Raw genomic sequence first — 26,422 nt, forward strand, 5'->3', positions numbered from 1 at the left:
CTCATTACAGAGTTATTTGTTGTGTATAAAAAAGGCAATACACACTCCATTTACTTTATAATATAGACATGATGGAAAATATGGAGGCATGATGTAGATTGCTATCACACAATAAGGTGTTGTTACAGTAAATTAGATTTACATTTCAAAATCAAATGTAACAGTAAAGTTAAGTTAGTAGTCTGTGCTCAGTGTTTTCCATACGATGATAATACCTCGACAGACTGTCCAGGTATTTTAATAGGCTCCAAAGCGAATCCTTAGGATGCTATGTTTTATAAAGATGGTTCTTGCCACTTTCAAAATAGTAGTAGTATGCACAGATAATGTTTGCAGAATGGAGAAAAGTTAAAGGATGAAGAAGATTGTGAAACAATAATTTTGCAATGAAATTATTTTGCTGTAAATTGGAAACTGGGCTCAAAACCAAGTCCCAACTAAATATACACATTCTTAGTGATTCATACATTAAGGTTTTAAAGGATCATTATTTGCTGTTACAAAGACACACCTGCCCAGTCTCTGTTGCATTAGTGATTCCCTACAGATTATGATTACTGACCTAAGCCAAAAAAGTAAAAAAAGTACTTCTGACTATTTGTCAGCCAGCTTGCTAACCAGTTGTGACAGAAGAAGCTCACGTTTATGGGAAACATTAGACTTTGTTTGCTGGTGAGTGTGATCACTGCAGCTTCACATCCTCAATAGTCTACACGAACAAGAAGAAGAAGAAGAAGAATTCTTCTTTTCTTTGGAAACTCTTGCAGATTGCATAACAACCTCTGTATACATGTATAAAAAAGGCTACTACTGAGTCATGAATCTGTTAAGGGTATCACTCATCAACCAAAAGGGAACCACCACCACTTTTATTTACTTTTGAACTGTAATGTTGGCAATAAAATTTGAACTTTGAGCCAAAGCCTACCTCATGCTCGGCTCGCTATAAAAACATAGTCACGCACTGAACCATCTTGTATCAAATATCTAATTTTATTGACTTTGGAGAATGTTGCCCATTCTGTGTAATCAACAACATTTCGTAACTCATCAAATTATGTTTTTGTGTGCTTGCTTGGATCCCTAGACATAATATCAAATACCATCTTTGTAGCTTTCCAAATTTATAGGGAAACCTATAAATTTGAATCCTGGAAGAAAGAAAGAAATATTTACAGAATAATAAAAGGCACATTACAGTCACACTTAACATGGTCCGTGTTCCAGTTGCAGCCAATGAAGACACTACCACAATGTGAAGGTCGGTGCATAAACATGTTGTACACCAACTGAGCCTTAAATGGTCCTTGCCACCGACTGCGAAGTGAATTTTAATTTAAACTTTTTTAACCCCTTACAGCCAACGTTATATTAAATACTGGGAGCTGAAGTCCTTGTTCCAAATTAATATAAAGGTTCCAAATAATACTAGAATTTGCACAAAAGTTTACAGATACATGTGGTGTCTGTTAAAACAGTTTTTGTACATTGTATTTGAAATGTTTGTTACGTTTGTGTATCTGAGATTTGATGAATGTTTTGTGGAAGGAATAATGATCTGCTTCATCTTATTGTGCAACTGAAGCAAAACTTGTAGACAATTGAAAGTGAAATTCTGTATTATACCTTAATATATTGTACATAACAATGATGAGATAGAATATTCTTTCATCTCTTGCCCTATATAATTATAAGCCAAACAGTTCCAACATTTGATAATGTGTATATCTAGTATGACAAACATCATGTAGAGCTGATTCACATTTTGCCATCAACACTATATAAACAAAAATAGGATATTTAAACCCACAAGACAGAACTGACACACGTTTGGTTCACAGAGACATCTCAAAAATACACTTGGGTAACCATCAAACGTTTGACCTCCAAACATTATCAGGTTGCAAAGCTCACTTCTTTGCCTTTTTTTTTTGGTCATTTTGTATCCTTGTTTCCTGATTTATTTTTCTGAGGGCCAGCTAACACTACCCAGATGTGTAAGTGTTTCTTTAACAGAAAATGTGGTGAGAATATGTCAAGAGTGAAGAAGAGGGAGGAGAGAGAATGAGGGGAAAAAAGGAGAGAAAAAAGGAAAGGTGTCACTATGACGTCAGTGTGCTTTACATCTTAAAGAATATGCAATTTGACACACTTTTCTTTCAACGGCAGTGGGTGACGACTCCGTATGGCGGTGATTCAAAAGCAGCACAGTCGAAAGTACAGTATAGCAATACATCCATTTGAGGCTCTCCACATTTTTATGTTTACTCTTATGTTTTCCCTGCTTCCCATGGTGACACTTAAACATACAATATTTCATGTTGAGTCTAGCTATAGAAACGTGTGCTGAGCTCTGTGCCTCAGTACATAGGCAGACACAATGCTGCCTTAAAGACTGCAGTGGTTTCACAGCAGGGGCGCACATTTACACTGATCTGGCTGCTTGGTAACTGTGAGTTTGTGTTGCCAGCTGGGGAGAAACGAATAGCTTACATAGGAGGTGTTTTAATGTCCCATGCCTGTACTAAAAATCACAGTCACTAACGTTTTTATACGAGTGGCATGAAAATTGTTTTCTTAGGCTGACAATGCAAGCAGGCTCTTTGTCCCAAAAGCACAATTACACAGTGAAAGAAGACTATTACCCTGTGCATCTGGCGAGGCTGTACAGCCGGGGGCACAGAACGAGTCTACCGAGCTACAGCTCTTTTCTCACTGAACATCTCTAATAACAACCCTGTGTTTAACTGAGATGCCAAGCTGTATGCGTATGTGGGGATGTTAAGAATAAACACAATCTACAAGTAAATGTGAATTAAATGTCAATATTTTCATGTCACTAGGAAATAACTGTATCATCATATTGCAGACAGGGGTGTTTTAAATGTAGTATTTGTATGTAAGGTATGACAACATTGTAAGAAATTCATGATAAAAGCTTTAAATTTAAAATAAAGTCCTTATACCAGTTGATTGTTCTTCATGTCAGCATAAGACATGTCTGAATATGTGTAAATGATCAGTTTGGACATGTGATTTCTGCATAAGCAAGGTTACTTTGCTTGCTTGTATGTATGTAAAACAGTATGCGTGTGAACTATGAAACTACAATGAGCCATGACACTTACCCAGAGAGAAGATCTCCCACATGAGAACACCAAAGGACCACACGTCACTCTGAGTTGTGTAGATCTTGTCAAAAATGGCCTCAGGTGCCATCCACTTGAGAGGCAGTCTAGCCTGTATACAAGTATTGAGATAAGAGATCATTTACTGCCTTATCTCACCTGTGTGGACATGTGACTTGACAACACCAACACTGATTCTACTGTCACATCTGTGGAGAGTCAGTAGGTTTAAATTGTGTGAGCAGGTGCTGCTTTTTGGATTCAGCTAAGCTTTGTTCAGTCTCCTAAGCAGGGAGATCTCAATTATTTTGTGACATTTCCAAGAGCTGCTGAATGATTCAGTCCTCCTTTTTTCTGCCAAGTAGCTTACTGTTTTGCATGTTCTGTATTAACGGAAATGCTTTTGAGCTGAGACATCTGGAAAAATAGGCTGTAATATACAACAATTCTAGTTTTTAATAAACTTACATCTCCTTTGCGCACATAATCCGGGTCTTTGTAGATGTCTCTGGCAAGTCCAAAATCACAAATCTTCACAACATTATTCTCAGAGAGTAGGATGTTTCGTGCAGCCAAATCACGGTGGATGCACTAATGAAATAAAGGAATAAAAGAAATCTTATTTTATGCAACGTTTACATGTACAAGTTGAAGGTTTGTGCATGCAATCAACTTCACAGTAGTACACTGCCTGCTTATAATGCATATCAGCTTGTGGAGGAACACATGGTCAAGTCATCAGTGATATTACAATGGGAGATGATGTTTTCCATATCCAGGCTAAGAAATGGTCTTTAACAGGTTATTTACAGCAATGGCTTCATTGTCTAATCAGTCCCATCCGCTCTGCGCAAACTTATGAATGACTTGAAAAATGAATGAGTTCTGGACTAATAGATGTACTAAACACTGGGCTTACAAACACATTAATAGTTTATTAAAATGTGTCAAAGTAGTATTCAAAGTGCAGAGTAGTCAAATCTTTTAAAGTTTAAAAAAGTTTTGACTATTCTTAACTTTGAATGTGAACAAGTTTACCTCTACTGACTTTGCTGGTTTAAACGCACCAGTCAAACAAGGATGAGTGCAGTGATCCTTCACTATACTGAGTAAAATGTGTCCAAATTTAAATCAAAATGACATTATCTTTAAATTAAAAAAACAAAAATTCCACAATAAATTTAAAGAAATGTATATACTACGGTTTATATTAACAGACATTATCTTAAATGATTTGTGTGAAGTAAGGAATACCTTGCGTGAGGCCAAGAACTCCATGCCTTTTGCAACTTGGAAACTGTAGCAGATTAAATCTTCTAATGTCAGGACCCGCTTATATAAATCCTCAGATTCTGTGAAACAAAAAAGAATACGTGAAGTCTTCCCAGTGAGAAAGATTTTTCATACTGGACGTATATGATCTTTAAAGTTAGGACAATAACCCTACTCATCTAAGCATTTTTTTAAATGCAGGCAGCTTTATACACCTGTCAGATAAATCAGGTAAGATGAAACAGTAATGATTCTCATGGGGAAACTGCAAATGTAAAGCCCTGGACTGCAACATGTCATCCTAACAATCCATCCTGTCACGTATGCGTCTCCTCCTACACACTCTGTCTTTAAAACATCCTTTACAGAAGAGAGATAAAAGCAAATTACAATTCCTCCTATTTGTCAGATGTCAGGTGAAACGTGTGGTTATGGGCCCGGTGTGCTGGTCGGGGGTCTGAGAGAGGAACTCACGAGGAGTCCCTCCACTGGCCCACCTGAGTAAACAGCTAATCAAACCAGAAATAACACATCAGGAACAACATGGCTGACGTGCCGGGACTGAGCTAGAGCTCGAGAGGAGAGTAACACTCAGGTCAGGACAGGAAATAAACAGACGCCTCCCCAGACTCAGTGGGGTGACAGTGGCTCCTGCTGAAGTGATTGTACTGCTGAACAGGAGGAGGAAACGTCCCATCAGACTCAGGCTAGAAAACATTAGGCAGGAGGGGTGGAACAGAGGTGAGAGGGGGAGGAGGGAGACAGCAGGAGGGACAAACATAGGTGGGAGGAGTGCGGGGGTTGAAGGGAAGCAAGAAGTGCTCGGCCTTTACCTTCTTCCTCTTCCTCTGAGTCGCAGTAACTCTTATCTTCGATGAAGCCAGAGCTGGCTGAGCTTCCGGTGCTGGCCACGCTCTCTAGGCGGCGCTTCATCAGCTCGCTCAGCTCGCAGCCTGATCCTGATGACACCACCTTACCGTCCTGGCTCTGACCAGCACACATACAGGATATCATGATAAATGCTTGTGGTTTTACTACATGGTTGTTAAAACAGTCACTCACTGCTCACATTGCTGACTGCTCACACTGCTGACAAGCTAATAGCTAGAATGATGAGAAAGCAAGAGTGCTGGAAAGTCTAAACCATGAAACTTGTTACTCACCCTATAAACAATGAAATCATCTCTCTTGCTTCTCAAATAGTTGGACAAGTTGCCGTATTTGCAGAACTCCACTATCATCATCAATGGGCCTGTTAAGAAGGTATATTTTTGTGATTATTCAATTCCTACAGCATGTGATAGTTCACAATGAAGAAAAACCGGCAGGATACATATGACAATTTAAACTTTTAAAGTTAAACTGACAATTCAAACAAGCAATCTGCTAATTTAATGTCCTGTTCTTATACTTTCTATTTAACATACTTAAATATAAAAAACAGAAGTATTACTTCTAAAAAAAACTCACCTCCAGGCTTTGTGCACGCTCCCAGCAGGTTGACCACGTTCAAATGATGGCCAATGTGGATCAGGATCTTTAACTCTGACATCAGAGCTTTCCGCTCATTTGATGTAGCGCCTCCTGTAATAACGTAAACACATGTAGAGCTTGTTCACCATTGGTTAATTATCATTAAACATCCTGACAAAAAAGATTTACTTTTGAGCCCTTTTGATTTTGTTTTAAGATCTCGCCAGCAAGGTTCATGCACGCTTGGAATCCAAACTGCATGAAAAAATAATAGGGAACAGATTTTCACTTTTATAGAGTAAAGATGGAAGACAAGACCTTTTCATTAAACAAAATAAGCCCATCTCACAGGAAAATTCAGTTAAGATTGTATGCAGAGATAATAATATGAAAAGAAGCAAGTCTGCACAGGTCTGTTCTCATCTTAAAAGGCATTTTTTTCATACATAGAAGGGCACAAACCTTATTTAACACATCAAACACACAACATGGAATCAATATTTTAATAGTAAACATTTTCCTCACCTAAAATAGAACATGAAGTTTTCTGAGGTTTCATGAAATTATTTCCACCTTCATCTGGACTGTGAACACCATGTGATCATAAATCATCATAAAGATGCCTGGTTTCCTAATTATTCTAATTATATTTCACTGGCTTCATATTTAAATAAATATAAGGTAGTAAAGTGTTGCTGTTTCTATGTGTTTGTGTAAGGATCATTATTTTTCAATAATACAAAATTCCCAGTAAAGTTTGCAGAGAACCACTACATAAACATAGTTTAACGATCCATTGTTTTTACTTTGATGCATAATTAGCAGCTTATTTGCACTTTCTCGTCTTCTTGCGGGAGGAAACACATGTAACATACGCATAGGGACTTAAAATTCATGTGAAATTACTTTAAACTCCTTCACCCCTTGAAAAAATCTGTAAAAACAAAAGATGATGAGCCTCAAGTTTGTTTTACTTACAAACTCTAAATATGTTTCATATATTTACTAATCAATGATTAATATTGTAATATCATATTTTAAGCCAAGAAGTGCTTACGAAACACACTGCTAGTTCCACGAAAATTGGGCAATTTTTTCTCCCGCTGATGAAGATCATGTGATGTGATTCCAAGTTCCGGAGTAGCTACTAAATTGTGCTGTTCTTGTTCTTTTGAACTTTGAACGTTTTATATTTATGATATTAATTTATAATATGTATAAAAAATAAAAAGGTCATTAAAAATATGAATACAAAATTTTCACATATAAAAACTACTGTGAACACTGAGATGATGCATCTTGCGTCATGTATTTCAAGAAGAAATTCTTCCTTTGCTTTTCTCATGTGTACAGAGAAAGCATTAAAAAAAGGGTGAATCCCGGAAGCTGGATCACCTCGGAATTTAATTTTGAGAGTTCATTAAATATAATGAAAAAATAATAACATTGCTTTAGAGCCAGTGATATGAACCTGCTTTTGATGGAGGACATAAAACAACAAAACTGGTGGTGCTCAGATTACATGCCTGATTTTGATAAATTTGAACTATGATGCAGTGTCTTCATCTTGAATTATGATGGCAATGAAAATCAAGATGTAGAGATGTAGAGTTTGTTTTATGTTGCTTCGACCAACCAGATATTTATGAGTTAGAAGCCAAAGCAGCCAGGGAGTCTCTAACCAAACCACGGTCAATTTGAGGAGACCTGCTGCTTTCCATTAAGTTTGACCTAAGACTAACAACAGCCAGAGAGTGTGTTGCTCTCAGAGAGTCTGTGATTTATACTGAGATATGATTAATGCTATGACAGTGACCAATACATCTAACCAACAGCCCTATTTTTCATCCTTACTGATACATCATCCCTATATCACCAATCACTGGTAGGTCTGCAGTTTACTTATCTAGTACCACAGAAGAAAGTTGGCTTTTTCAAAAATTAGATATGTCATTCACACATTAAGTTGTGGTGGATAGAATAGCTAAGTGTCTGTAACTTATTGGTTTTCCTGTTTTGATTTTACAAAACAGGAAACATTTATGGCTCTCTGCGAATCTGAAAATATGTTGGAATGAGATTCTAAATCATTCCTCCTAAAACTCAAGGCTGGAGGCAGAGGATAGTTTCCAAATGTTTGAAACTCCAAAATGTGGACAATATAAACATACTTTTTTTTGCTCATTTTGTACTTGTATCTTACACTAGTGAACCCTTCATAACCTGCAGATCTCGGACAGTCTGATCCGAGCTGTCAAATCTGTATACTCTCAATCTCTTCATCAAGGACAGAGGTTAGAGGTCTTCGCCTTTACCTCTGACTGCACTTTCTGAGGAACAGACATTGCATGCTTTGGTTTGAACTGATACTCCATACAAACATTAATTGCAGGCACATGTGGTTCTGTAGCTCATGAGTCTATCATGTGCACAAGAAATAAATCTTCTGCTGAAATGACAGATAGCTGCTATTCATCTGTTATTCATACAACAGTAAATGCCGTGATGTTAATGCTAGCCAGTTTATCTGGATGGACTCAGTGTTACCTCCATGATTAATCGGAGAGGCCATGTAGGCAAACTACAGTTATGTGAAAAATAATCATTCAATCAAGCCTATTATTTTCCAATAATGTCAGAGTCACAGTATTAAAATCCATGATATTGATGACAATGTACCTTTCAGCATTTTGACAGCAACTGTCTTGCAGGTTGAGAGCTTGTCGATCCCAAAGGCAGAGGCCTCCACCACTTTTCCAAAAGCTCCATGGCCAAGAGTTTTGCCTGGCAAAGGAAGAAGGTATGTGATAAGTGGGTCGACATTAGAGCATCCTGTCCCTGGGCAAATCAGACTGAATTCCCTGTCAGTTAGACTATGAGCCTGTAATTAAAACAACATGCTCGGGCTCTGATTACCAGGCTGTTTTTCTAGGGGATTTATGGTTCACTTAAGACTGGATGACAGCACAGGTCAATGATAAGTAATGACCCTACACACCAGCTGCACGAGCGGTAACACCTATTCCATGTACTTTAATGTGGTTGTGTATGTTATTACAATGAACTACCTTTAAGATAAACTTTTAATCTTTTGTTAAAATATTCAATTTATTAAGATGCCAACTGTCATATGTGGTTGCTGCTACCATTGCTCTGACTAGTTGCAGGTGACTATGTTTCTGGTATAATGCCCATAAAATCTGCTAAAAAAAAATTAATAAGAAACTAATTTTTCCCCACATTGATAGGATTGCACAGTGCTCACCTAGTCGCAAGCGGTCACGGGGAAACTCCCATTTGCTGCTGTCATACTGAAGGAGGTCATTCTGATCCTCGAGGGGACACTCGTCAGGGTCAATGATGATGGATGGACCCATCTTATAGTGTGCTGGTTGCTGAAGGGGTTAGAGGACAAATATGCATTTCATGATTATAATTAAGATATAGTTTTGAAATTATAGATTTGAGGTTATGTTTAATTTTGAGTCAGCAACAGTCCACATGACTAACATTATTACTCTGTGTAACATCCCTACATAGTGTTTCCATGCTGTTCTTTTTGGATGAGCACATTATGTTCTCCTTTTAAGCCATACCGTAAATATAAACATGAGCTCAGCCCTTCCCAGCTGTCAGGAAATGTGGAAATTATTAATACTGGCTAAATTTATCCTTCCATTAAACTATATTTCACAAGAGTGCCTCAGTCACTTCCATAAAATCAGCAAAGCGAAATTTGTTGGTATCAAGTTCCTGTATGAAGTTCTTCAAAAATATCAGAAATGTAATGCCACCTGTTTGACTGTTTGAACTCTCAAATCTTGGCAAACGCTGATTTTGTGCAGTTTGAGAGAAAACAAAGTAATATAATGCCTTACCTTCCTTAGCTTGCGGATGAAGAGGATAAGCATGAGCCAGAGGAACGTGGCTGCAGCTCCCGTGCACACCAGAATGATTACCTCAATGTTTGGCTTCCCTTCATCCCCTGGAAAGAGAAGAAATGTCCTCAACTACCAGGCAGCTTTGGTTAAAATCACTGTGTTCTTTTTGTTATCTCATAAACTGTCATATTATATTAACAAGACAATTGTGCTTAAAAGAAAATAGTATGTTAAAAATTTGCAAATATAGAGAGCCTGGTTTCTGACTGAAGATACTGAGACTTCTATTTCACGTCATTCTTTTGTTTATTTGTTTCTTCCTACATTTTCTCTGACAGACTGTATACAAAAAGCAAGTGGAAACACGCTTTGATGTTTATTCTGGTTTGTTTGGGACATGCATACCACACTTTTTCCTATAGTGTTTTTCTTCAAAACACTGTTTTTCAAACCATCCATGTCAATACTCTGTAAGCTCTTATCCCTTAAATCTGCATACAGTTTCTTGTGGCTTTCATGTGATCTTTGACTAAACAGCCAAAGCAGATGATGATGATTGAATGAATAACAACGACTCTGAAGTTGAACATCAAGAGAAATCAAAGTGTGGCTTAATAAGACTTGAACTATTGGATTATTTAAGTGCCTGCACATAGACAAAACATGGTTGCATGATATCTCATCTACATTACAATAACAACATTTACATGTCAACTTAATTTATATGTGGAGCATACAGACACACACAAGCACACACACTAACAGACAGGTCTTTGCCAATAATCTACTGTGTGTTTCCAGTCCCTTAGCTGTCGTAGCAGTCAATCTCTTTGTAGTCATTAGTGGACCTCTTAACACTTCACAGAGGTCATGTCCTCAAGGTAAGGACTCTCAGCCAGAGCCTTGATCATAAAACCCAAGGAAGAATTCACTTGACATTCCTGGCAGCCCAAGATTTTCTGTCAGGGGAGACTTTTCATACTGAAGTCAGACCAGAGCTATTGGTAGTAGCGACAAAAAACATTGCGAAGACGGCCTCTGAGATGTTTTGACTGGACGTGCAGTAAATGCTGCTGCTCTGCTGCTTTTTCTGAAGATTAGTGTATCTAATGTGATCTATAGCCAGACTGACTGAAGCACACAGCAGTTCAAACTGACCAGAAAGCTTGGTGGTTAGGTAATTAACATCTCAAGGTGCAGTTAAGAATGACTTACCGAGCACAGTGACGACAGCACTTGTTTTCGCGAAACCCTCATCGTTGCTGGCTATACACTCGTAGAGACCCTCATCATCTTTCTTCACCCTGTCAATGGTCAGGTTACCGTTCTTTCCCAGTGTGATTCCTGCAACACACATCCTCACAGTTAAAAGGGTACCATGAAGTTTTAAAAAGACTTGTGTAGGTGCAGGCTGGCAGTAGTGCAAAAGCAGGTGCAATGTCATTTTCATCAGGTGCTAGCGCTTTTGTGACTAAAAACAAACGTGCTTGCACTGCAGTGGGTTAATGTGAGCAGCTGAAGTTATATTTATGCAGATCAGGTGGCACATTGTAATCTTAATAGATCTCCTTAATAGACATTTTTTCATTAATCCAAACTTCAAACACCATTAACGTGAGATAATATTTTCTCTGGTTTTAAATGCAAAACTCAGTTTATTTCTGTGCATGTAAACATAAATATGATTAACTGAAACCAACCAACTTATTATTTTACTATACAAAAGTATAATCAACTGACTATATTTAAACACACTATATTTATACTTCAAGTTACTGTAAGTGTACAAGGGACCACAGACAGGGACCTCAGTCTCTTGGAAATGTAAATTCAGTGTAGGATGGGACATCATCTACACTTTGAATCATATTTGAGGTTTACTTGTGCATCTGTGCCTTGCAATGAAGAACAGTTTTCTCTGAGATGTTGGCCTGCTCCACCTGCTGATAACTTAGGTCTACTATTAACAATGTATTCTTTCTCTTCCACCCCCTCCTTTTGCTCTTGTACTACTGGCCAAAATTATAAAAAAATTGTATATTATATCATGATCATAGCACATGCAATACTATTGTCAGAGTTACCTGGGGCTTCTTCCACTGGAACGCCATTTTTGTACCATGTGATGTCTGGATGAGGGACTCCCAGAGCTAAGCAAGTCAGAATCAGGGTGCTGCTACTGTTCACATCCTGATTTGTCAGATTTTGACTCAACCATGGGTGTTTTCTTGCTGCACCGAAAAAGAAAAAAAAAATCAGAGGCACTATTGCTCAATCAATCTTGTTTAAACAGTGACTTATCAAGTGGTGCAAGACTGTTTTCTGTGTTCCTGTGTGTGCTAATGTACAGTATCATGTGCAGCTATCATTTGAGTACAAGTGGTTTTGCAATCATAAGCTTCTCATATCCTCTTTCTTACCATCCACAGTAAGTGCAGCAGTCTTGAGTTCAACCCTATTGTTGACCTTGTATGCCTTGCACCTGTAACCTGTACTGCTGTTTTTGGACACATTATGCAGATAAAGAGTAAGGAAGATGGAGTAGTTGCTGAACTGGAGACTGGACACTCCAGAGGTGACTGTTTGATTCCTGGAATCCAACCACCGTAGGTCTGTGTAGAGGTAACGAGAGGCTCGACAGGTCAAGTTGACGTTAACCCCCTCGATGGCTGTCCGAGGTTTGATGACAATTTCCTCATGTTGATCTAGTGTGAGAGGGCAGAGAAATGTGTTAAATCAGGATCATGTCACAACATCCAGAGCTCCAGACATATTAAACGAACGGCTGGGGTCAACTAAAGTTACTGAATCTGAATAAAAAAGCATTTTACAGGAGTCATCTGTTTTTACGTGTATGAACAGAGACACGTATCCTTCTGGCCAGAGAACCTGTTTTGGACAAAAGTTTTGGACACAAAGCTGCTCGTCGCAAGGCCAGGAATGTCAAATTTGCAGTTATTTCCTGTTTCATCACTGTTAATTGGAAGCACGTTGCCGGTGGACAGCATTGCGGATGGCGCTCCTGCAGTCATCCAATTGGAGTTAAGCTGAGTCTGGGCCCCAGGGGAACCAGACTGTGCTTGTTTATTCAGATCGCTGGAAAGCATTCTGTGTTCCGTAAGAGAAGACAGCTGTTATTACAGTTCTGTCCTCTTTTTTAGCAGCATTCCATCATCTTCCGTCTTCCCCACCTCTGGAAGAAAGAAGGATTCCTCTTGGGAACTTTCCCACTCTGGGAGACTAATTTTTGCTACTTGGCATCCCTTCAATTATGGGTTCACCTACTTCCATCTCCTAAAACAATCCCTCACCCCTTAACTTTCCAAGAGATGTGAATCACTCAACTTTTAAGGAAATGTGATTCACTTTGTTGCAAAGTGAACCGTGCTTTTGTGCAGTGACACCTCATCCCTGCTGTTATTACATAACTGTCTCAATGGATACTCATTTTGGGAACATTTGGAAATGCTCAGATGCACAAAAAAAAGTAAATTCTCATAGCAGAAGGCTCGCAGAGAAAGAGGAATGACCTGCTGGCACTGGAGCAGGAATGCAGTTATTCATAGCTGTTTTTAAACGCGTGCCATTATAGCACTCCATATGGCTCAGGAGATGTTTGCCTCTCTTCCGCCCTGAAGCCGTTCAGCTACAGTGGAAGATGGTTTCAATTAATGCCCCCCTTTGGTTTCTTTATTGCACAATACAATCTGTACATTCCTTCCCTGTTCTTGCAATTCATTACAGTGTGTACTGTATGTGTAGATCATTTGAAATAATCCTTTGCACGGTATAGTACGCTTTGCAATCACAATTAAACTCAGCAGAGCGGTTAAACTTGAAATGTTGATATTTCAGCTGTCTTTTTATGTTGTAATCTAGTGACCCACTTACCATTAACGTAGAAAGGGAACGTCATTTTGCTCTCGCCATCCTCATTCTGGGCCACACACAAGTACTTTCCTGACGTGTAAGCTTCTCCTATCACCAGGGTACTCACAGTCTAAATGGGATCAGTAGGACAATTATTACGGATTATTCAAAGAAGAACAAAACATGTTCAGATGAACAACACATTTTTAACATCACAATTCAGATTTCTCCCTGTGATTTGCAGTGCAATTTAACTTTGGGGTTCTGATCACAATCAGAGCAGTGAGTCGCTGTTAACAGGGGGGTGAGAGGTCTGGACCAAGCCTGCTCTGTTTTATACTCTCCAGTGCGTCACATTAATGAAAGGATACATCTGGAGTTTTAAATCCCTCTGAGTCTCCTTCAAACCTGCACTATAGATCCGGAGCAGGGGTTCTATGTGATTTCCTGGAGAGCACTTCTAATGCCACACTCGATGTTGTCATTGCACCGGTACATTTTAATGGCTTAAATAGACAAAATAATAAGTGAAACTTGGGTGAGGGCCAGACTGCGTGGGGTTCTGTTTAGTGTTCATTGTGACATCTGTTTTTTGGGGGCACTCAGCCACATCAAAGAGAGTGAATGATGTGGGTGTATTGTCTGGGTGTATGCTTGCTACACTTCCTGGGCTTGTAGAGGCTATTGTGCTGACTCTCAGACACAGCTGTAGCCATGAAACAATTTCAACGTCCCTGTACTTATCGTACAATATACACCGCAGTAAAAGAATAGGTGTTAAAAGTTATATCATATCGCCCAATTCATGCTGCTATGACATTTACCAAAACACTGATGGAGTGGCCTTCTGGTATTATGTTACAGCCATTACTCACCATGATGTAACCCAAGCTCAAAAACAGTCATTTAAACGATTGCGCACAGTCCCTGAGAGGTGACCTGACCAGACGCACTGTGACCTCTGTGCCCACGTCTTCCCCCTGTGTTTTCCTTATATTATGACCCGGGCCAGTATCCGTCTCTACTGGGCCTTCTGGGGAGCCGCTCAGAGGCCCGGCCCTGGCTACGTTCTTATTCACGGGCCAACACGATTTATGTGGGGTGACAGAGAGGAATTCACCTCCAACAAATCCCTCTTCTTTTAAACCGCTGCTTGTTATCATTGACCCTTAGTCCTAACCCTCATAAAGCATTTGGTTTGCATTTGGCCACAAGTACTTGTAAATAAGTGGTGCCTCCCTATTTATGACAGACACATATTAGAACTGATGCCCTGTGAAAACGGCCAAATTTACAATTACTAGGGGAGCGAAAAACCAGTAGGATTCTGAATTATGTTCCATACTTAATCAGAGAGTAGGAGTCAATAAATCATCTAGTTAAGCACCAGAAACACTGGTTAAAGCACTGAACAAAAATGTTTGGACTTGGACGTTTGAACAATCACTGATTCGTTCTCTTGCTGGAAACTTGTATGCCAATGAATTTGTGCCCTAATTTGACCCAGCCTGCTGTAATTGGTTTCTTTAACCTAATCCTATAGACAGACTCTAGCAAGGGACCTGAGGCCTGCTCTTAATTATGTTTGGGGTGAACAGTTTTAGTAATAGGCTCCCACAGGACATTTGCGGAGTTGTCTACAGTTTCCCCATTGAGTGGCATGTTTTGGGTTTGCATGACAAAAATTGTTTTTGATATTTTCTAATAACAGTCATTTAAACATTAATTTAAACATTAGTGCCTTAGCGTTGATTTTTCAGAAAACTAGATTTTATATTTTAAATGACTAAATCTGCTCAAATTCATAGATGTGACAAAGACTATCTCTATCTACTTAAATTCATGATCAAATTTTGCTTCTATAATGACTTCTATAATGAAAATTACAGCAATATGGGTACATAACAAAAGCACAATTCCAGCTGTATAGTGGCTAATATACACAAGTAATGGTGTAGTGTTGAATCTATAAAAGTCTGTTCAAGAGTCTTGGCACATGCTTAAGCCATATAGTCTTTATACTTTTTACAAGACACAACAGCCTGATTAACTGATGTCACAATAAAAAATGGCCTAGGATGAAGCTGCAGCTGCTTCATTTACAGATCTGCTTTATATTGAAAAATATGTGATATGGAGGATGTGTTTCACTCCAGTAGGGGGAAATGAACTGTGTCTCTCTGTAATGGGTCCAATGTAGGCCTCAAAGGGCAGGAATGCTCTGGTAGAGATCTTTCTCCTTATAGGAAGGCCTTTATACCAAAGGAAAACCAATGCAGTTATGCTGGTATGTTAGTTCCTTAATCTACACAATCTGTTACAAATGTACAGTAATTATCAATATAGCATCTTCCTTTTCAGATTTAGCACATCATATCCATGAAACCATGTAATTTCCCCATATTTTCCTGGTTACTTAATCTAAGAAGAAATAATTTCTTTTTGAGTACAGCAATGCAAAAGAAAATTTCTTTAAAAGGGACTGCTGAGGGCCTTTTATGGGTTTTGGTCACAGTTACATAAGTCAAAACTACTGCATCATTTTCAGTAAAGAGAAGTACTGCACCGCTGCCAATAGGAGGAAAATTGTAGATGTAGATTTATGGATTTCAGATGTTGAATCAGACCTTCAAGCCCTGGTCATGGGGGATATCTACTTGAATCTGACCTAGTTATTTGTTAGGTCTCTAGACATTTTATTTATCCAGTTGTCATAAAAAAACATTACATCACTATGCATCAGAGTAAACCACATACCTTGTTTTTCCCTTGAACCACTTCAGGCTTGACGTTTATGCTCTTAATCCAGTTGTCAGAGTAATTTCCTCTGTTTTCAACGTTGACCATCTTTGGCTTGGTGTAAGAAATGCAACTGAAGGACAGAGACAATGCAATTAAACTGACTATCTAGTCATGTTGTCAGTATGTACAAAAAAATTGTACACGTGTTGGACTTTGAACATGTAGAATGCATAAGACAACGCAGTAGACAAAAGCAGTCTTTCATATTTTGTTAATTAGGAATGTTAATGTAATGTTAAAACACATTCTGTCCAGATCATATGATTATAATATACAACTTGCTATCTTATACTGATAGCCTTAATCCTCTGTATTTTAAAAGACCATTTTGACTGATCTGGGTAGAGTCCAGGTAAAGACGAGGCTGTCTGGGTTATAGAGGCAAAGTAAGCCTTGATTTGCCTCCCACCTCCAAACCCTTCACCGCCCATGGTGGGGAACAATCAGCCTGATGAGAGGAGAGGCAGAGGAGGAAACAGCAACAGCGACAGGAAGGGCTGTGCTGTGCGTCACCTTGTACAGGAAACCCCCCCACGTTCTGGCCAGAGGAGATAAGGTTGATCCTAAGACCTTGGCGGTCAACAAGGGACAGCTGATAACTTCTCAACCTGGTGATAGAGACACCACCATACTTCTACCCCACACTCCTATCAGCCTCATTCCACATCCAACGTAGCAAGCTTCCCTGACCTCTAAACCCTCACTAGACCAAGCGTTTCCCCCCTTTTTTTTCTTTTCTTTTTTTTACAAAACTGCCAAAGATTTAGATGAGATATATTTTTGAAGGGCTACATGATGAATTTACAGTGACAGCTACTTTGCGGGGTCAGAGCTGTATAAAACAAACATTTTGCACAATTGGCCTCCCACTGGGCTATAGCTGTTCCTCTCTCTCATTAGCTGCCTGCCACAGCCCAGCCACTGTTCCTGGTGCCAGCCCTGATTATCTTTAGGCCTGCAGAAAAAGTTCATTTGACTCAACTTACCTTCTGCTATTATTTGTCGTGAATATGACAAAATAAAGTGTTTTTTTTTTAAACAATTTAATACATGAAATAATGGAAATCATGGTTGATTAACAGCATCTAACATGTAACATAATTTAGTCTTTCTAGTGCAGAAGTTCGCAATGTTGTTTTTGCTAATAGTGTTGGGGCCTGATAACCCAAGGGTAATGGCCCATTGTTTTCCTGATCTTACGACTCGCAGGTCTCATGCTGTCATTGACGAGCCAGGATCTCAGGGAATGTTCATCTTGTTTGTGGTTCATTACCAGGCCGGTATTCATGCACAGTCTCTCATACACTAAGTTCTGTTTGGCTCTGTAACAGCCTGGGGAATCTGAGATTAATATATCTCCCCACTGTTTCCCCTTCAGCATACAGAGCCACTGACCACAAACGAGAGGGCAGTTCTCAAGGGCTGCTTTTCTTTGATTAATGTCCCATATTTTGGGCCACAGTCAATTCAGTCAATGTAGTTTTATAGTGGGATCCCCAGGCTGGACTGGTGGCTCTAGACTCTATACTTATCTACTGTTAAGTCTCTGGTGCTGTATGTGTGTGAGTTTGTGACAACTACTCCACAACTGTGGCAGCAATAAAGTTTTTGCCCTCCAATGTAGCTGTTCACTTTTTTGAAAACATGAAGTCATATTTACAGCAGTAGACACATTTGCATGCAAAAATACATGTCGATTTTGCTCGGCCTGAATGATAATATGCAAACTGAATGATAATATACAAATTGTGTAAACAAAAGAGAAGAAGGTAAGAGTAACCTGAATCAAATCTCCTGTAAACTGGCAGCTAAAACTGAACATAGAGCACACAACAGTTAACAGGGAGGAACACCACAGTTAATGCAGTATCACTACATGGCAGCTTGTGGCACATAATTGATTTTTGAATAAGATTATGTTGGGTATTCATAAGCAATGTGGTCATTTCTAGCACAAAATGTATACTTACGATAGACTTCACCTTTGATAGGCTTTTCATTCTTCAAGGTTGGAGCAAGTTAACAGACCATACAGGAAGAAAGTCTAATGTAAACATTTCAAAGCTAGGGACATAACAAAATGGTGACTCACTCTTTAAGCGTTGGGTCTGAGGAACACGGTTGCCATAACCAAGTGATGTTTGGCAAGGGCAACCCATAAGCAGTGCAGGTTAGCTGATGCTGTTTGTGAAACATGTAGGGCTGCACATCCACAGTTGCAAGCTCAGCCTCTGAGATAGTTGGCTTTACTGTGAGAGAGATGTGCACATAAACACACAAACACACACACACATGCAAAGAGAGAGAGAGAGACAACAGGTTAGATCAACCATCCGCCATCCCAACCCAGCCCACTGTGGAATCTCATAATGTCTTTATAATGAGGGATGACAGTCATGATGGATAGCCGTGAAAAAGGTGCCATTGACACCAGTTGTCCTTTAGACACTGTGTACAAGAAGAATGGCAGGATGATTGGCTAGCCTGGGGCTGTAGGTCAAAGAACGACCCCGCAGTGGCCCATGCCCAAGACAGTGATACAACCATGTGGTCTATAATCAACAACAGACAAAAAGCCTTGTGCCACCTCAGAAGATGTTCCATATCACTAAGCCATTCTCTCAAATTTTCTCTCTCCAACAGCTGAAATAGTCAAGTTACACAGTGACAAAGCTTGGAAAACCACAAAACGTGCACCCCCCACCTCCCCCCCCATACACACACACACCATCATGTAGAACACATTCATAATCTGGAGCACTGGGACAGCTCTAAACAACTGATGAACAAAGTTTAAAATAGTTCCCTAATTGATACCAGGAATCTCTCTTCATTTTGTTTGTTTGTGTCTGTGTGTATTTTTTGTCATTCCAATAAATTTAACGTTGTGAAGTGGGACAGTCAAGGACCATAAATAAAGCTTATACAAGCCAGAAGGGGTCTGATTTTTCCCTTTTTGGCACGCTATTGGGATTCCTAGATAATGTGCAAAGAATGCAATGAAAATAGCTCAACCCCCTCCCCACGCCCCCTACCATGGTAAGCTTGAAGTAACTGACATACACCGCTTGGTTCTCTATAGCAAGCAGACTTCATCCAAGTTTCCACACAACACCCTAGAACATGAGCAAACCCCACAAAATGTATAGTCTCTGGTGTTAACAGTTATCAGTATTCCTTACAAAGTCATCATGAGAATGCATTACATGCTCAATCCTTGTTTTCCTCAAGCTGTATACATACTGCACAGAACATGTTGTTTATATGAGCTGCACTGTATATACACATGGTGAGGATGCAAATAAATGCTGTGGACTAGGGGGGGTCTGGAGCGGCTGGAGTCTGCGTGCAGAATAGAGCCCGGGCAATTTACACACTGCGCCAAGCCCCTTCAAAAGAGCCCCAATAATCAACAACAGCTGCCCCTGCTACGTCAATCCAGCCCTGGAATCAACAAGCCCCCAAATTCCTCTCATACTAGAGCTGCTACCTGCCGTCCAGTGAACTAGACTGAAGCAGCTACAGTGCTGAGGCAGCCTCAGTCCACAGCCAAGGCACTGCTCTATTTCCTTAGGATCAGCAGTCATTATCAGGTTTATGGCAACAGCTTACCTTTCACTACCAGAGTGTAGCTCAGATTCCTGTACAGGCCCTTCGCTTGGTTGCCCAGGCTTATGGTGAAGACACCAGCGTGTTTTTGCTGCAAATCCTTGATGATCAAGTTGAAGTTAGATATCTTGTAACAGGTGGAATTCTTCTCGATAGGGACTCCATCTTTAAACCTAAAAATCATAGGCACAGGAAAGTTTTTACTAACAGTATACCGATATAATAACAAAACAATATCATCAAAAGAATACAGTTGACTTACAAAATTATAATTCAGGAATTCCTGCTGCACTTTATAATGGAGGCACAACATTCACTATACATTATCTGCAGTTTGAAATTGTAATTTACTTACCATGTTATTATGTCTGGTTGTGGCAGAGCATTGACCTTGGGATCAAAGACAAACCTCTTTTTACCTTCCTTGACAATAATCGTACTAGGCAGCTCGTGCCTATAGGAGATATTGAGGAATGGATGCTCTGGAACATAAGATCAAAGACATTTGAATACATGCCAATATAAAAAGGACAAGAAAAGTTCCCATCAAATGGTTGAAGAATCACCTCAGTGATTATTTGAGTGAAATTTTGGTGTAAAAAAATTCTTTCTTTGTGTGATAATTAAGTTGTTCTTTTATACTTTCAAATGATGATAATAATAAAGAGCTCATGGAAGTCCAATTTTAAATACATTATCTGATTTTTATTCCACCCAAAGCATACTCACCAAAGACAAGCACTCTTGCTGAGACATTCTTGTGTTTTGTGGGTTCAATCTCAGCTTTGCAGTGGTACCATCCCTTATCCTCCATGGTAATGTTTGGTAACACTAAAGCCTTGCTCATCATTAAAGCGTGAGCAGGGCTGTCCTTGGTCTTGTTCGTAGAATGACGATTTTCCTGAAGACAAAAGAAATACCATAATCTCCACTGTTACAATCTGTGATGGTCCCTTTTACATATGGTAGTGCAGTGTCGACAGTAAATCCTGAACTCACTTTTTTCCTTGGAAAATCCCAGGTGAAGTTGATTCTTCCATTATAGGTGGTCTCCCCAGTACAGTTGAGGATGAGGGTGTCTCCAACCAGCACCCTGGCACGGTCTGGGGTGATCTTCACATTCTTAAGAACAAGAGCTGTAAAATGACATGACATGACATGAACACATAAAGACTGTGAAATTCTTATGAAACACAGAAACCTCTTTATTAATACTAGTCTTAATTTCTCAATGAGCAGGTTCGGCAAGAAAGACAACACACTCACTGTGTCTTTGAGGGATGTACATTGACTTGAATTCACTTCCGTTGACCATGGTAACACAGAAGATCATATTGTACCAACTCTCCTGAGTATAGGGAATCTTGAACCCAACCTCTGGATCCCATTTTATTCCCTTAGCAATCTTGTCTGAAAAAGATGGAGTCTGTAATAAAAAAAAGCCAGAGACATTTTGTCAGTACCCGTACCAATGTTCATTAAAGATCACTGAGCCAGACAAACCATAGTGTAATGCTCTCAACTTCATTTAACATGTAACTCATGCTCTGCTGGGCTCAGCTGGGGACATACATCTGTTAGAGTTAAGGTCTAATTTGCTTTATTGTTTTGTGGAGTGTGACCTCTGCAATCATTTATGCAATGGAGCACAAAACATTGTGGACTTGGAAAAGGATGTACGTGCCTGTCGATGTTTGTTCTCATGCCAGTTGGGCTGGGAGAGGAGGCAAGGGAAGGGAAGGAAGGAAAGGGAGAAGGAAGGAGGAGTGCCATAGATTTACTAATAGCAGGAAGGTCACACAACCACTATCTATGCCATCTGAGTCAGATGTGCTTGTCTACAGTAGGCACTATGTCACATGGTCATATATCAGTGCCAAAAACATGACCAAAACCAAACCCATGCAGCTTTGTGATTGGCATGGCAACCCAGTCAACATGGATTTCATGCTGCTGAAGGAACTGAATTTTATTGAGCACAATCAGGTTCAACTGAAAGAGAAAAAGCATTGTGCAAACAATATCACTGAGGGAGCTCTTCTCCATTGACATCTTTTGCTACATTCTGGTATCAAATGTTATAATCCTCAGGATAAATTACCTGTTGTTTCCTGTGACTGGACACAGTGTGTACAGTTTTTTGTACTGCATTTCCTGATGTTTGTAAGAGAAGAGGCACTAAATTTAGACTGAGAATCTATTCTAAGAAAAACACTCTTGGAGCACCTTCCTGCTCTTACAGGATGCAGACAGAATGACTCCCTTTGCTGCCCCTGAGCTTCCCTCAGACAAGCACTGTCCCGGCCTGTTTCTATGTGCTAGAGTGATTTAACACACAAGGGTGTGAGAACCAGTGAGATGCCTTAAGCACAGAGAGGAACCACTTTATTTTTTTCCAAAGATGACAAGTAACTATACCCTGCTGTGGTATTAATACAATGGTACTGTGTGATTTACTTCAAAGTCAATGTCCAACAAGGTCTATGGAACCCATGCAGTGTATTGCTATATACTATACAGTACAACAAGCATTAGCAGAAGGTGCAAAGATTGTCTTTGTGAGGCCTTACCGCTTTCAGTGTTACATGAGTATCAGGAGAAGACGTCTTGCAGGGGATAATGAGGCTGGTCTCATGTCTGTAGATGCCCACGACGTAAGGTGTTGAATAATAGGGCTCCACAAATGGTTGCTTGGGATCTGAGGGACAAAAAACAAAAAAGTGAGATTTAAAATACAGGTCAGACAGAAACTGCATTTCAACACAGATGTGGCCCCTTACATTTTGTCCTTTGGGATAAACATGTTTTGTAGCAAATTTACAAATGTTGTTAAAGGAGGGTGAAGAAACTGTGCTTAGCAGTGCAATTGAACCAGGGCAAGGTCAGGGCATCCAATACAGAGATCAAATAAAGAGAAGAATCTCAGATCAGTTCATTCTAACCGGATAAGGCAGCAGAGCACAGATAGAGGGATCAGTCTAGTAGTGTGTTCCTACTGGGTAACCAGGCATCACACGACTACTGTGGGAACTTCAGGGCTACACAAATAGTGTGCAATTGGTGTGAGGTCAAGCAGTAGCAGTGTGATAAAAGAACTATTATTTGAAAAGTAAGCATGGAAAATGATCTAATAAACAGCTGAAGGGCTTTGAAAAGAGGGTGTTAGACTAAACACAGGCACAGCAGGCCGCTTGATAGCCCGGCGAACTGGGAACCACATTCACAGATCAACAGGAGAAAGAACAAAGTGCATCCAGCAGTTAGTTTAGTCTGCATGGTCTACAACTATTTCACACCCTTAGACTGACATCGCCTTATTATACAATACACATCTCAGTAAAATGGTCTGAGGCTGACTCAATACTCAAATTTGCTCTTCTTATGCTGCCTAGCAAAATCTTCATTTGAATAATACTATAACTGTAACTGGTGCCATGTGACGCTTCAGGGGAGACTTAGGAAAACAGTAGCTGAAGCAGGAAATCACAGTCAATGACTAGGGCTTCCCGTGCAATCACGCTCTCCCTTCCACCTCCAGAAGAAACCATAGTATCAAAGAAACCACTTCCTTTCTCTGTCTCTCTCTCTGAGAAGGAAAGCTGTGACACTTCAGTCTGAATGCCATAGATTAAAGTCAACTTCCTTCATGTAAGGAATAACTGTAGTTACACTGTAGTGCATACAACTGTAGTCTTTTTCTTTCTTTTCTTCTGTCTTTCCTTGCTTTTTTCTTGCTAAAGTGTATGTCTTCCAGCTCTTGTACTGCTCAGTTCAACACCAGACCCTTCTGCTGGCGTCAGCAGATAACAATCATCTTGTGAAAACCTTTCTTTTATCAGTCTTATATGACTTTCACAAAAACAAACACAGCAAAATCATGGATCGAAGAAAAACAATTCAATTCAAAATGAAAGAATTTCTTATCTGTGTTACAGTTTATAGACCAGTTCTTTGTATTTCTAAACAACATCACATTCAGTTTTTCTCATGCTGGAAAATCACTAACATTCAGTGGACTGGAGAGGATAATGACAGTGTTGTAACAAATGTTGCACTGATTTCTACTCTGTCATTCCCATTATTTAATTGACTGTGTTTGGTAAAAAAGGACCTGTAGTTTTAAACAATATCAAATGTGAAGAGGGTTTTGCAAGTCTCACCTCTGACATAGATATAGGTCTTGGTGATGTGGTTGCGGCCATCTTTGGAGTATTTACAGCTGTACGTCCCTGTGTTATTGGCAGTCAAGTGTGTGTGTGTCAGTTTGCTGCAATTAGAGTGACGTCTGGATTCACACCGCTGCTCCTTAATCCCTTCTGATGAAAGGGATGGGTATGTCCAGGTCAGTTGGCCATGACCTCTGACAGAAGACAGAAAGGGATAGTATGAGATAAAGTGGAAGATGACATCTCTTAAATCAGTACAGCTGGCTTAAGGTTCGATGACTGAAGCTAATTTGTGTCAATTAAATATGTTTTTTGAGATTTGGCCTATCAACATTACATGACTGTTGATCTGGTCCCCAGAAACAAAGCGCTGTATAACCTTGATCTATTTTAAGGACAAGTGTCACAGCTGGCAATGAACTTATGAGCTTTTTAGTTCAGGGTGGCAACGGCTGCTTCTCCCCTTGGGGTTTTTGGCATGATCTTCATTTTTTCGTTTATTTTGAGTTAATCTTGAGTCATCTGATAACTTGAACTTTCACATGGGAACATGTTTCTCTCGAGTGATGGGCTTAGCTAACACATTCTTTCCACACAGCATCCATTTTAAAACTCTCATTAAAGAGATCCCAGAGGAACATCAAACATGTCTTGCATACCACTGCCTTTGCCTGCAGAATTTTGGGTCAAACCTCCAGCTCTCATCCAGTGACAGAAAACAAGACAGCTTTGGCCAGGCGTCTTAGCAAATGGCCTTGTAGGGAAGCATTACATTAGATGGATATGAGGTTCCTAAACATTCCTTGCAGGCCTACGAAATGATGCAAGGCTCTTTAAATTCTTAACAAATGTGAATGCAGCACACTTTGGATCCCACCATCCCTAAAGGAAATTGCGTGAGACTGATGATGTGGACCACCACCACTGATTCCTCTCAAGGATTGTCCCATCTTCATTGTAGCCAGCAAGTGTCCTGAAGCCCAGCTGTTTATTTTCCCCTCAGCCTTTCTTCCATGCATGAGACTAGTCTCTAAACTTTCTGGTTATTGTGACAGTTAGGAAACAGATCACTGCTCAGAGAAGGACTCCTCTTCTCCTGACTGACATCTGATAACCGACCAGGAAAGGGCAAGAAAAACTGGAGTCATAAACTTGTTTGACTGATGTAAAAAATGTGGATTTCTACTATAAAACACATGCCTCCTTTGTCACACTGATAAGGAACTGACATTAATAGCTACATGTTACATTTAATACTCATAGTATCTAAGTGTTGTTTTGATTCACTTGACATTGACACAGGTAGATGTGTAACATACCTGCACTCGAGGTTTAGCTTGTCCCCCTTATGAAGAATGATGGGATTCTCAGAGGGCAGAATTTTAGGCAAGTGCTCTCTCTCTGAATGTCCTGTTGAATACAGACACAGACACACACACAAAATGAGCACTTAGGATGAAAGCCCAACAAACCTGCACATTTACATTGCTTTAATGGTGTTTGTCAGTCACTATCGCAGTAAACAACAGAATGGAAAACATTGTTGAGGCTTCCCATGAATCACTTCACCCCTTGTGCTTGTAGGTTCACTTTGTGCTGATCTGCTCCTGCCTCTATGGAAATGATTATCTGCTGTGAGAGAACTTGGGGTTGTTTAATGGACTGTGGTCTGGGATGAGCAGTGTGTGTGTGTGTGTGTGTGTGTGTGTGTGAATCAGGGAGAACCGAGGTAACCCACAATGAGTGTCTTCCAACATGTCCACATGCGTTTCCTCTAAATCAACTGCTCCCTTCCTCTCTTTTTTGGAACAAGTCATTTTTCATTTACTGTTGACCTTGCACTGTAAATGAAATTACATTATCAAAGGTGGCCTCTATTTGGTGTACAGCCAGCTGTATCTGTTGATGTGTCCCTCTTGCAGCGTTCAACATAGGAAACACTGTGATTCTGCATGCTGTCCAGGAGGTGTCACAGTCCCATATGTGATTTCCTTCTTTTCACTGAGCTCCCTGAACAGCTTGTCATTGTGGTCAGAAAACAAGTTTATTAAGTTGACCCTCCAAATATGACAGTCTTCAGGGAAACCTTTATTTGTAGCATAGAATAAAGAAAGACAATAGAGTTACACAACAGCTCACTGCCAGGCTGACATGCTGACACATGAATTAGCTGATGGATACACATATACGCACATGTGCATGCACAAACCCACACACATAC

At 39.8% G+C, this 26,422-nt stretch overlaps 1 protein-coding gene across 1 annotated transcript in view; it reads right to left on the bottom strand.

The window, feature by feature from the left end:
• Positions 1 to 26,422, bottom strand: part of kdrl (kinase insert domain receptor like) — a 45,015-nt gene that overhangs the window by 12,381 nt on the left and 6,212 nt on the right. Inside the window, exons 2-24 of the mRNA XM_067599565.1 lie at positions 25,521 to 25,611; positions 24,196 to 24,395; positions 22,606 to 22,733; positions 21,302 to 21,461; positions 21,035 to 21,171; positions 20,765 to 20,936; positions 20,391 to 20,517; positions 20,039 to 20,208; positions 18,519 to 18,675; positions 16,382 to 16,496; positions 13,646 to 13,754; positions 12,175 to 12,459; positions 11,839 to 11,985; positions 10,970 to 11,098; positions 9,752 to 9,858; positions 9,139 to 9,268; positions 8,553 to 8,657; positions 5,871 to 5,984; positions 5,564 to 5,652; positions 5,234 to 5,387; positions 4,383 to 4,480; positions 3,597 to 3,719; positions 3,129 to 3,240 (exon numbers count right to left, since the gene is read on the bottom strand). Coding sequence (XP_067455666.1) covers positions 3,129 to 3,240; positions 3,597 to 3,719; positions 4,383 to 4,480; positions 5,234 to 5,387; positions 5,564 to 5,652; positions 5,871 to 5,984; positions 8,553 to 8,657; positions 9,139 to 9,268; positions 9,752 to 9,858; positions 10,970 to 11,098; positions 11,839 to 11,985; positions 12,175 to 12,459; positions 13,646 to 13,754; positions 16,382 to 16,496; positions 18,519 to 18,675; positions 20,039 to 20,208; positions 20,391 to 20,517; positions 20,765 to 20,936; positions 21,035 to 21,171; positions 21,302 to 21,461; positions 22,606 to 22,733; positions 24,196 to 24,395; positions 25,521 to 25,611 — 3,159 coding nt within the window. The remainder of the gene's footprint in view (positions 1 to 3,128; positions 3,241 to 3,596; positions 3,720 to 4,382; positions 4,481 to 5,233; positions 5,388 to 5,563; positions 5,653 to 5,870; positions 5,985 to 8,552; positions 8,658 to 9,138; positions 9,269 to 9,751; positions 9,859 to 10,969; positions 11,099 to 11,838; positions 11,986 to 12,174; positions 12,460 to 13,645; positions 13,755 to 16,381; positions 16,497 to 18,518; positions 18,676 to 20,038; positions 20,209 to 20,390; positions 20,518 to 20,764; positions 20,937 to 21,034; positions 21,172 to 21,301; positions 21,462 to 22,605; positions 22,734 to 24,195; positions 24,396 to 25,520; positions 25,612 to 26,422) is intronic.

This window comes from Thunnus thynnus, chromosome 9, assembly GCF_963924715.1.
Source record: "Thunnus thynnus chromosome 9, fThuThy2.1, whole genome shotgun sequence".
NCBI lineage: Eukaryota > Metazoa > Chordata > Actinopteri > Scombriformes > Scombridae > Thunnus > Thunnus thynnus.